This window comes from Biomphalaria glabrata, chromosome 16 (genome assembly GCF_947242115.1).
Source record: "Biomphalaria glabrata chromosome 16, xgBioGlab47.1, whole genome shotgun sequence".
In the NCBI taxonomy this organism is placed as follows: Eukaryota; Metazoa; Mollusca; class Gastropoda; family Planorbidae; genus Biomphalaria; species Biomphalaria glabrata.
In genome coordinates this window covers 11,824,450-11,836,969 of record NC_074726.1, presented here as the reverse complement: position 1 = coordinate 11,836,969, position 12,520 = coordinate 11,824,450, and the positions used below count along the sequence as shown (strand labels likewise).

The following is a 12,520-nucleotide window of genomic DNA, read 5'->3' as shown; positions in this document are numbered from 1 at the left end:
AGATTGGAAAGTTCAGCATGCGAATGATTACACTAAAGTAAACTTAAGAATAAAAAGAAAATATTTGTTTTTTTATAAACTAGAAAGGAAAACAAACACAACCAAAGACAACAATTGTGTGTGTATATTAGATTTAGACAACAACTTTCTTTGTATATACACACATCAACAAAACAATTGTAGTATTGTTTTTCAACGCATTCCTGTCTATATAGTTCGGTATGATCCAATAGTTTAAGGTAGATCTAGCTCTTTTAATTTTCCGTAACAAATGAATATTTCTAATACTTACTAATAGTTAACTAAGTTAGATCTAATAATGATCAATTATTATTATTATAATCTCTTTTAATTCATTAATGCCCTCCGTCAGTTGCGAAGCGGAGCAACTAACCTTGGTTAGGCCAACAATAGAATATGCATCCTCTGTTTGGGACCCCTCAACTCAAGAATACATTAAGAAACTGGAACAGACACAAAGTAGAGCAGTGGGATTCACAACAAACGAATATTCACATTTGACTAGAGTAACAAATTTAGTAAAATCACTAAATTTAGAAAGCCTTCCCTAAAACATTGAACCATAATATTCAAAAAACAGAACCTGATATAATACTCAGAAAGGCACAAAGATAAATGCACATAACATGTTCCTTATGGTAGGATAACAATATACAAATGCTTCTCCTTCCCTAGTGCTATTAGATCATGGAATGGTTTGCCTGAGCAAGCCAGGAAAACCGATGACTTGGCATAATTTAAGTCATTGGTTAACATGCATGACTAGATGCAAGACGCATTGGACGTAATCATCTTCTTTTTTTTTTAAATTAACGTCTCTATTTTATAATATAAGATAAGGCTATAGATTACCTTACAGAATGGGAGGAAAACCTGGGCATTAGCTTTAGTAAAACAAATTGCCCACACAGCATATGACCTCCTCCTTCATCCACGCCGATGATTTGTCCAAACGAATGGTAGGTACCAGATTGTGGGTCAGCAGCATCTTGGTTCTGCCAGGGTCTAGCACAGCTTCTTCCTCACGGTTGACTCTCTAGCCTTGGTAATGTTTGGGGCAATTCGCAAGGTAGGAGAGTCTTCCAGTGTTCCTCCTCCTAGATACATAACGAAACCCTCCTGCCAGAAGCTTAATTGTTTGAATGCCAGTTGTTCGCCTTTGCAACTTCTCCTATCCATGGAAAAAAAGCTCAGCGAAACGTATAAAGGGAGGGGGGGACTGCGGTAGCCCTTAGGGGTGACAACGTCCCAATTCCAACTTCTGACCAGAGCTGACGCCCATGGTTTCAACTCATTTCTGTAAGATGAACAATAGTCGTCCCAGGACTGATGGAGGCCACCAATGTTTTTTTTAAAATGTATATTCATTGAAGTTCGTTATATATAGACGAATGGTCTAAAAAAATGTAGCATAAAGGTTACTTTATCATAGCTAGGATTCAGTTCTTTTGTATCAACATGTCAACTTTAACTATTCTTCTGTTAGGATGGTCAAGTCAAACGTATCTCTTCAGCGTATTATAACTTTGAAAGTATGTAGCATATATCTAATTGTCAGTCCAGGTAAAACTGTTTGCTTAATGTTTATATTTTATATGACTTTTATTTTCCAACTTTTAGTTTGTGTATATATATTTAAAAAAAACTATTAAAAAAACCTGTATTTGTGGCCTTTTGCTGTTGACAGCCGTTTACTTACAGCACCAAATTGCTGGTAGACAACTAAACCGTAGGAGGCTTTGTTATGGAGTGTGTGTGTTTCTATGGTGACGGTGAGAAGAGTTTAGCGATTGGTTGTGAAGTTTTAGGTCATTAAAACATATGTAAGATTAAATTTTGCTTTCACGTTTCAACAATATGCTATGAAGTAAGAATTATCCCGACTCTCTATTGAAATTGATGTGGTCTGAGTGCCGAGACAAGTCCAACCAAAAAGCCCGCGGAGTCTGGAAGAGCATGAGGCGCCCTGACCGCACTTCCCCGTGGTGGAGGCTGTCCTGGTCTGAGCAAGCTATTATTGCACAGTGCAGGCCTGGCCACTGTCCTATTTCTCACGGCCATGGCCAAACTTTGACTCACGGTGCCCCCCCCCCTGCGGGAAAGAAGATGAAACCGTGTCACATATTCTTTTTTACTTCCCCAGACTTGTCATGTCCGGGAAACCACACTTTCTCCATCTGTATTGTGACATGTCTGGGAAACCACACTTTCTCCACCTGTATTGTGACATGTCTGGGAAACCACACTTTCTCCACCTGTATTGTGACATGTCTGGGAAACCACATTTTCTCCACCTGTATTGTGACATGTCTGGGAAACCACACTTTCTCCACCTGTATTGTGACATGTCTGGGAAACCACACTTTCTCCACCTGTATTGTGAGATGTCTGGGAAACCACACTTTCTCCACCTGTATTGTGACATGTCTGGGAAACCACACTTTCTCCACCTGTATTGTGACATGTATGCACTTCGCTAAACAGCAGGATTTCTGTCAATGGCTTTGGCCAGAGAAGATTTGAGCCTCTCAATCAAATTGTGTTTCATGATGATGATTGAAATAGTGTTTTTTTTGTGTGAATTATACTAATAAGGTTTGTCTTGTTCGAGTATTAAGGCGTTTGACTTCCGAGCCGAAGGGTATTAAATTTGAATTACGATGTTGGACTTTGGGATGTTCAGGACGCTCCACATTTCACCCAATGTTAATGGCTGCTTAAAATAAGTTAGGGAAAGTGAAGTTTGTCGTATGCTGTCATGTCCAAATGACAAACCCGATAGCTTTCGGTCGTAGAGGTGAGCTTTATACCGTTTGCACCAGAGGCTTCCGAAGAGGAAGATCATGTGCAGAACAGATCTTTGCGGTACGAAATATCATAAAACAAAGTATTGAGTACCAACAACGACAATCGATCAGTTTCGTAGACTTTAAGAAAGCGTTTGATAGTGTCCACCGAAAATCATGACATGATTAGGTGCTTAATACAAATATTTCTTAATTCCAATTAACAAAATGTAATCACTGAGACTCTTTTATGACACCGTTGTTTATTTGCGAGATAATGCACAAGTGACAAATCTCAATTCATATCGCATCAGGTCATACTTTCTGTGCAGCAAAGGCATCTATAACATCATCTAGAATTCTAGATCAAAGTTGTCTAGTAATTTTGACTCCACATCAATACAAGATCACATGACAGCGGCGCAATTTTAACATTTAATTTAAAAAGAAAATTAGACACTCATTCGGGGCCGGAAGGGGGAATTTCAGATTTCTACACCCCCCCCCCCCCCACGATAGCTACGCCTTTTGTTCATGATATAGTCAATTATGCTACTTCAGAAATGAGGTATTTAAAAAAAAGATACGGTGTATTGGTAATTAGCAGTTAGTCTAGAGTTAATTTGAATGCATTTTGAATGTAAGGAAAATTATTTATCTTGGTCAAAGTAACATAAAATAATTAAACCATATTAGTCAAGAAATTGAGGAGATCTTGAAAAAAAAATTACACTTAAATGTTAGTTGTACTTTTCTTTAATTTACCTTATTCTTGGAGCAGGGCCGGATTTAGTCATAGGTAAACTAGGCAGCCAGCTAGAGCATCCAATGGGGTAGTGTCGTATCTCTTCTCAGTCACGTGGGTGTGTTGTTTACATTAATGACCTGATGACATTGATTTCATTGTAATTTAAACATGAAAATAGTCTAGAGCTATAGATCTTTAAGTAATAAAAAGTAAGTAACAATAATTCACTAATTTTTATGATTATTTAGTAGGTCTACTAGATCTAGGCTAGCACTAAATCTAGATCTACATCTTATCATAGGAAGATATTGCCATTATTGCCATGTATAAGACCACAGTCACGTGACTTTTTGTAAAGTAGGTCAGAGATTTGGAACTACCTATTGGCCCTGCTTGGAGCTAATTAATGATGCATAGTTAGACGTATCTTTATTTTGAGTTATTTCTGGATGATTTAATTAAATTGAATGTATAAAGTCGTTGTTAAGGAGTTTGCCTCCCACGGGGGTGCGTTTGTTGTGTGTCTGCTATACATTTTGAATAGGGAGAAAGGGGAACAAAGATGGCTGAACAAAAAGAGAACCGGAAGCACCTGTGTGATAATTGTATTCTGAAAGCCGAATTAGTGAGTTGAGTTGATGTATGCTGGTTAATTAAACCATTCAACATCTTGCTATTTCTTGTAAACTCTTGTAAACAGTATTCCACATTAACTTCACAGATGTCAATAGCAGTGAAATAAAGTTCAAGTACATTTTCTTGTTAGAGCTTTATTTTGTACACGTAAAATGTAAAAGTTTATGTCTGGGTTATCTGTCTGAGCCTGCATCCTTATCAACACCCATTTCACTTTAATCTTGTAATCAATAATATCAAATTACCTTCTCATTATTGAAGCACCATGCCAGAGTGGTTTCTGTTCTTGTTTCTGTATTGTGCTTCAGCAATAGCCCAAGTTTGTGACAATGGTTTCATGGGGCCGCAGTGTAAATTTAAATGCCACGACAACTGCAATTTATCCTACAAATGTGCACGAGGCTATTTTGGACCTTATTGTCAGTACGGTAAGTTTCTTCGTAATCTTTATGTTTAAATCCATCATAAAAAGGTTTATGTTTAATAAACTACTCTAAGTTTCAATTACAAAACAAGGAAAAATGTGGTAAATATGTTTGTTTTCTAAACCTAATTGTTTAACTCTTAAAAAAAAAAATCAATTAACAAAATTGAAAAGTACAAATACTTTTTGAAATAATGCACATAGATAACATGCTATATGAAAATACTTTAAAAAAAAACTACCTTGTCTAAGGAGAATAACTGCACTTTTAGAGCTATATATCTCAAATATGTAATATCTATTTCCCTTTTTGAATATATAAAAAATTACATTTAATTAATTTATAATTGATTAATGTTCTGATTGATTCATGTTTTGTTAGGGTTTTGTCATGTTTTGCAGAGTTTTAACTTGATCCGAGAATGGGAAGAGGGAGAATTAACGGGTTTAAAAATGTTTACTGACAGAAAAACAGACAAACGAAGTCTATATAATACATTTGTGAAAACTTATATATTAAAAAATTGGAAATAAGTTCACCTTCGAAAAAAAAAATATTTAAAGAAAGTCTGTTGACGTGGATTGATATTTCGCTTTCTCCTTCTCAAACCTAGACTTTGTTGTTGTTTTTTAGTCGCGTCATTGTCTCTAAGTCAAACATTTTCCCTTTTTCCGAAACAAATAACCAAATCCCTAATCCTGCCATAACATACACTTGAGGTCTTTTTCTAAGCCAACCAGGCACCTTCACATTAAAATAACGTACAAACTATTTACCAGACACACAGAGTGAGTGGATATAAATTTTTTTTTTTTTTTTTAAATGCTTTACTCGTTTCTTTTTACATAACCAAAAATCTTTTTTTTTGAATTTCTAGGCAGCTCTTATATTCTTATTTTTGTTACATCTCTCTTAGTCAACTTAGTCACGATTGATGGCGATGTGTTGACAGATCATGAGCTCAGCACCTGCAGACCATTGTCGAAAAATTTTCCATTCATAATTAGGATGATCCCGGGAGTGATTTCTTTTACACAAATTGAGTTTCATAGCAACGGTAAGAGTGTGATTATGTATCTAGATGGTTTATGTATACAAGGCTACAAAGATAGTGTGTGTGTGGAAACACTAACTCTCCCACCTCCCACCGAAGTAGTCCACTTAGGCAGATAAAAAGACACCTTTTAACATTTTTAGTAAGACTTTCAGAAGATACGAACTAGAAAAAAAACTACCAATAACAGTAATATTACTCCGGACTATTTAAAAGAAGACGAAAATGTTGCTGATATTATTACATTGTTAGGTAGACTGACGACTTGATACCTCATGTTACGCAGATACTAGCGTATACAGAGGCGTAACTAGTCAAGTGCGCGTAGTGCGTGCTTATAATAAGCTGATCTAGCAGAACACAATTTAATAATAAAAATATTTTTAAAGCATCTTTTTGAGAACAAATATGCTGCACTGTGTTCACACTTGGTAATAGTCTCCCATGATTTTAACTAATAATATTGATAGTTGTAAAAGTGGTGTATTTTTACTAAAAAACTGCTTGCTTACATATTTACTTTAAAAAAACAACAACAACAAATGATTCGCTTTCAGAAAAGAAACAAGTTTACAAAGACAGTTTGTGTGGAAACACAAACTCAAAATCGGTCCCGAAGTGGTCCACCCAGGCAGGATTCAATATTTTCAAAAAGAACATCCGAATGAAATTATATCAAAGACAAGTGAGAGATAAGAATGGAGAAAGAAGATTGACATATCTTGTGTAGTGCCCCAACGATCCAGCAGATCAAAGGATAGGTGCAAGTGAATGCAAAGTTAGATGTGAACCTGGCTTAACTAGTCCCCCTTTCAGACCTTGTGGTCAATAGGGCAGATGATGTAAAGTTCATCTGTTTTTGTGTCCTATGGTTAACGAGGGTGTCATGTAGCCAGCACAACGACCAACCGCTTTTTTTTTCCCCAACTAATGTCAGGTACCCATTAGAGCTGGGTGGACTCAGAGTCTCCCGAAGTTGAAAATCCCAAGGATTTGAACCGGGACCCCCTGTTCGGAAGCCTAGCGCTTTACCACTCAGCTACCGCGCGTCCCCTGGCCTAACTGAATCCTTATTATTGATGTAATTGTTTTGAAAAGGATCAATCTCTTATTCGAATCCTCAAAAACAAATTACGAAATATCGATCGCTCTGTATAATAAAAATACAAGAAAATGCAGTTTACAAGATTACTATAACTTTTAAATTATGACTACCTTATATAATAATAACTTGCATAATAAATAGCTTTTTCTCTTTAAAAAAAATGCTTGCATAAGTGATTTAAAAAATTAGATTTTTCGCTTTCAGAAAAAAAAAGTAGCCGTTGCATCAGAACTTTGAAAGGTCTAAAATATTGTGATGTCGGATTTTCACTATCTTTTCTAGTTTACGAGATCTAAACGGAACGGACAGAAAGACGGACAGACATTTCACACAAAACTAATAGCGTCTTTTCCCCTTTCGTGGGCCACTAAAAAAGTAGCAGATGCTTTAGAACTTTGAAAGGTCTAAAATTTTACAACACAAAATTAATAGCGACTTTTCTCCTTCTGGAGTCCTCTAAAAAAATAAGAAATATTACTGTTTAGGTTTTTTTTGTGTTTTTGCAATCTACTATTCAAGTTACGCATTTGTTGTTGGCAAAAACCTGGAACCTGCTGGGTGGAAACATTTCTCATAAAAAGCTCTAACGATATTCCTAAAAATTGTACAGTTGATCTTTATGGTTGGGGAAAAGAATTATTAGGTCTTTAGACACAATTGGAAAACTTTGGTTTGACAGTTATGTCTTAGCTAGACTTTATGATCATCTTGTCCTTAAAATCTTGTATAGACTGGATGTATCAGGTATATCTAGTCCTAATGTTATATATAGACTATGTGTCTAGTCCTTCAGTCTTATCTAGCACTAAATGTATGTCTAGTTCTTAGTTAGAATGCATGGCATATTTCGCCACATAAAATGCACACAAAGCCGTCCGCTGGAAGGGGGGGGGGGCTATTTTCATTTTATCATCTCCTCCTGTCTTCAGGAAAGTCTCTTATATACGTCTGAAATGTATGTCCAGCGATAAGTAGTATGCTATCCAGCCTTTTTCTTTTAGATTTAATTTACGTAACAGGAATATCCTTTTCAAATTGTCAATTTGTCTCCGTTGGATCGTATATTAATGACTGAACGAAATAGACAGTGCACACCTCTGTGACAATTGTATGACCCATGACCTCGGGGAAACTATTTGACCCAGATGCCTGAAATGTGAGACAGGCCCTTCACCGACCCGGAGATCCACCATCAACTGGATAATCATTTAATCACATCCGTTGCGGTAAGACACTGCTTTAGTTCTCGCCTAGAGTTTCTCCATCCCTGCGAGGCCGGAAGCCGATCACACGAGAGGATCCTCTGTATTTATGTACTGTACATCCACTAACCATAAAAGAAAGGTCACATCACCGTACGGAACATAAAAGGAACAGAGTGGTGGATTGGACTGTTTAACGAAGACCTTCTTACACCGTCTCCACGAGCAATACCTGTTCCCTACAACGTATGAAATACCACTTAAGGAACTGTCTCCTTTCCCGTAACCTTATCTTTATCCCTTAAAAGACGTTTACACGAGGGCGCTATATTGAGGCAGAGAAAGCGACATCGACAGTCAATACCAGCGACTCGAATTGCAGTGTTAAGTGACATTAAAGTTGTGTTTTTGATACCCATGTTTAGTGTAACTCTGTTGATTTTCTGCGTGCGTCCAGCGTGTCAGAAGGTCATGCCCAGTGTGTGTGTTTCATGTCCAGTGTGTGTGTGTATTTAGACGGCATCAGTGTTATGCGAGATGTGCTGGTTTCATTTACTGTTTACTGTAGTCTAATTGTGTCGATTAAAGCCATGGTATTGGTATTCTAGTCGTTATCATTTCATAACTACACTGATATCATTCCTTTACGAAAGAATAATCTTCACTCTTTTGATTTATATTTTTTAGCGGAATTATCTGGTATAAGTTTAGAGTACCAGTCCAAAAATGGCAGCGCATTTATTAAATGTCCTGGCGAAGAGCAGCAGAATTTTAACGATGACAACACAGTAGACATCTACTGCCTGACAGTTGGTATAGTGTCTAAAATCAAATTAAATGTAGAAAACGCCAGCACTCTGTGTGAAGTATATATTAGCGGTGGTATGTTGTTGTTTGTAAGGCAACTAATTTTTATATTTAAATCTGATTTGTTTGATCTCTCTCTCTCTCTCGTTCGCTCTCTCTCTCTCTCCGTCTGTCTCTCTACCAATGTTCCTCAGAAACTCATGCATTTCAGGATTCAGAACTTTTAAGTGAGGGGGGGGGGAATTATTTTATCCAATCTCTAACACTAACCCCCATGTAAACCCTTAACTTATCATTTAGTCTGTTGGACCGTTGGAGGCACCACAAAAGATTCGTCCACCGTCTTTCTCCGTTCCTCTCTGTCTTTTGGCTTGGATAAAACCTCTTTCAATGGCAGGCCTGTCCATTCTTTTAAAGTGTCTTCCATCACTGTCTCTGTCTGCCTCTTCCTTTTTTCCTGGTACTGTTCCCTGAAGGAAGGTCTTTGCGAGACCGGAAGACCTTGTAGTACGGCCATAGAGTTTTAGCTTGCGTTTTTGACAGTAGTTAGCAGATCATCGTGGGTCCAAACGCTAAAATAATTATGTTTCTAGTCTCCTTGTTTGTGAAGTGGTCTTCAAATGTGATACCTAGGATCCTTCTGTAGCATCTTAATTCCATTGCTAGGATCCTTCTCTCTAGCTCTGCAGTCAACGTCCTTGACTCGAAAGCGGACTGCATACATCTGACTTTGATGTCAAGGGCTATGCCTTTGTCTTTCCATATTGTATTGGGTTTTTCAAGTGCTGCTGTGGACTGTGCTATTTGGGCCAGTAGTTTGGTTCCCTATATAAGATCCACTGTCTGCCAGTCTGGTATTTTGCAGACGAGCTACATTGAAATTTATCCAGTTGATTTCTGTGTCAATACTTACACCATGAAGCATTCAGTGATACGGTTTGGATCAGTTTTAAAGGCAGTACACTTTGTCTGTATGTTCCAGAGTTTGAATCGCATTAATGTTGAGGACTTTTTTGTGTTTGCAGATGCAAGTGACCAGCTTGGTGTTGTTTTTTTTAAATTTATTTATTCTGTCTTAGAACCAAGCACCCAGTTGTGCGTAAACTGTGGCGGGATAGCATTTGTTGGTCCAAGAGCTGCTCGCCTTAAAGCAGGCAGTCCACTGAGGCGTAAGGGAGTGGTCCCTGGCCTTCCAGTTTACGTCAATCAGCTAGGAACTTATCCCCGGTGACTACCATTCTCTGTGTTTGTCATTGACATTACTGTCAGAGATGGAGGGACCTCTCCATTGCTGGGGGGAAAGCCTGAGCGGAAAAGGTGCAAGTGCTGTGCTGCCCGTTAGTCTTCACTGCCTCTCTTTGATTCTGATCGGATCCATTTGGGATGCAACATCATTGCATTTTGGAGTTCTAGGACAGCAGGAGTTCGCTAGAAATCAATGGTCCTACCATCAAGGGAAATTAATCTTTACGTATTCACAGATGCGGCTAAATATGTAGGGTTTGATCCTCTTTGATAATTTTGACACTTTATTTCTACCATACCCACCCTCAGATTAAATTGAACTCAACACTATTTGATTGTACCTAACAAAACATGAATCAATTAAAACCGAGTACTTGATCATTAAATTATTGTTAATGAAATATTTTGTTTGATATCGAAAAAAGGGAAAAAAATTATACATTATTGAGAGATATAGTAGGAGCTCTTCTACTTTGATAAGCTTTTTTTTTTAATAACTTTTTTTTTACTTAGCTTGTTTTCTGTTTCGGGCATTCCTTTCAATTCAAAGATCATTTCATCCTTGCCCAAAATTTCTGCCTGACTGCCGGGGAAGGCGTCGATCGGCAACATTGAGATGACAGTCCAGAGCGCATAGCAAGGACCAGGCAGCCGTTTTACATTTAGTCCAGATGCTTCCTATATTTACACTAGATTACGTCATTAACTCTCGTGTCTTTTTATTTTCCAACAAAACATTCCTAATATTTTTGTTTTTTTAACTGCCAACTAATTTCTATCGTTCTAACCCAGGTCGAAACATCGCTCTGAAAGCGTGGTACAACGTGTCCAGCAGCCACGCTAATTTGTCTAACCCTCTGGGAGTGACAGACGGGCTGCGCGGCAGTAGAGACGACGCTGACACTTTAAGTGGGTGCTACCTTTCAGAACCTAATAACCATACAAAGCATTCAGTCACAATAGTGTTTAACGTCCCGGTGATCTTGTACAATATCGTCATCTACAGAAGACCTAGTAAGTACGTCTTCAGGAAACAAGAACTTGAATTATCATTTTTTTACATTATTGAGGAAACTCCCAATGCGGGTTAGCCCCTGAAAGCGAGAGGACTAAGTTATGATTTTAAAAAAGTTGTTTGATGTTGACATCTCAATTTCATCTATCACGTGACTTTCATCGTTGGTGGCGCTATGACATTATGCATACCCCAAACCCATCCACTTTTTTACAACTCTTTGTCTTTCTGTCTGTCTGTCTGTTAAAAAGTGTGCGCACGTTATTCTTCCCGCACCCATCTCAGATCAAGTTGAAACGTCACACAATTATTCATTGGCAAGAGGAATAATTCACTAAACATACCAGAATCTGGTTGGGGAATCATTCAAGCTTTTATATTTTGTCAAACAGGCTAATGATTGTCATTAGAGTCGAGGCAACAAGAACACAAGGAACCTAAGACCATTTTTCAAGATAGCTTTTCTAGACAACTGATGTCCCAAAATACTGGTCAGCAGGCCACATCCGACCCGCGACGCGGTGCTATCCGGCCCGCCGAAACGTCGGCGCAAAGTGTAAACAATTACAAAGAAAACTATGAAAAAAAAATCCTTCTGTTCGAGTTCTCAATATTTCTTCGATTTCACTACATCTGCATTTTTTTTTGGCTTGTAAAAACACAGTGTTTACCACCTGACTCTAATTGTACACGACATTAGATGGGGAAAATTAAGGCGGCTGGTCCCTGGTTAACCATTTGTGAATGGATCAAATGACCTTGACATCATCTGCCCCACAGATAGCAAGCACTAAAAGGGATGGCTATTCTTTTTTTTTTTTACTTTTCGATGCATGTGAGCCTATTTAGATTTTGATACTCCCTACTCAGTATAATTGGGCGAGATTATTAGTGCGTCAGGTACTGGTGATTCTGCTTGTGTTGGAACAACTAAAAATATGTTGTTATGGTGTTATTGTTTTTTTGTCGCCTAAACAGACTCATCATTACTGAACTTTGAACTAGTGACCCATGGACCAACTGGAACTGGTATTGCCATGCGTTATAAAGATAACCGAACAGAATTGCCGGACATTATCTACCTGCCCCATGCCAACTTCGATCGTCTGATCAAAATGTTGACACTAGATGTTCCCAACGTGAGAGAAAGTCCTTTCGGCATTTGTGAGCTCGAAGCCTTAGGAGGTACGTTCTCCTGCCCTCAGAATTCCAACAGTGTTTCTGTCTTGTTTCTTTTTCTTTCAGTTTTAACTCAACATGGCAGCATAGTTAGCACTGAAAGAAAATGTTTATTTCTTAAAAGGAAACAATTCTATTCGCTAAAATAAAGAAAAAGAAAAAGGAATTAAAACGAAAAATTAGGTTTCTATTTTTTTTTTGTATTTTTTTTAATTTGTGTTTTTTAAAATCTTTTATGCAGAGTAGAAGAAAGTATTGATAATTGTCACGTGGAATTCACTTGATGGTCACAAGACG

General features: G+C 37.7%; 1 protein-coding gene across 1 annotated transcript in view; it reads left to right on the top strand.

Moving 5' to 3' along the window:
* The window catches only part of LOC106061399 (multiple epidermal growth factor-like domains protein 6), a 53,004-nt gene that overhangs the window by 131 nt on the left and 40,353 nt on the right, over positions 1 to 12,520 (top strand). Inside the window, exons 1-7 of the mRNA XM_056013636.1 lie at positions 1 to 219; positions 1,508 to 1,584; positions 4,500 to 4,619; positions 5,533 to 5,673; positions 8,665 to 8,859; positions 10,822 to 11,043; positions 12,023 to 12,229. The exon at positions 1 to 219 is cut by the window's left edge and continues 131 nt beyond it. Coding sequence (XP_055869611.1) covers positions 1 to 219; positions 1,508 to 1,584; positions 4,500 to 4,619; positions 5,533 to 5,673; positions 8,665 to 8,859; positions 10,822 to 11,043; positions 12,023 to 12,229 — 1,181 coding nt within the window. The remainder of the gene's footprint in view (positions 220 to 1,507; positions 1,585 to 4,499; positions 4,620 to 5,532; positions 5,674 to 8,664; positions 8,860 to 10,821; positions 11,044 to 12,022; positions 12,230 to 12,520) is intronic.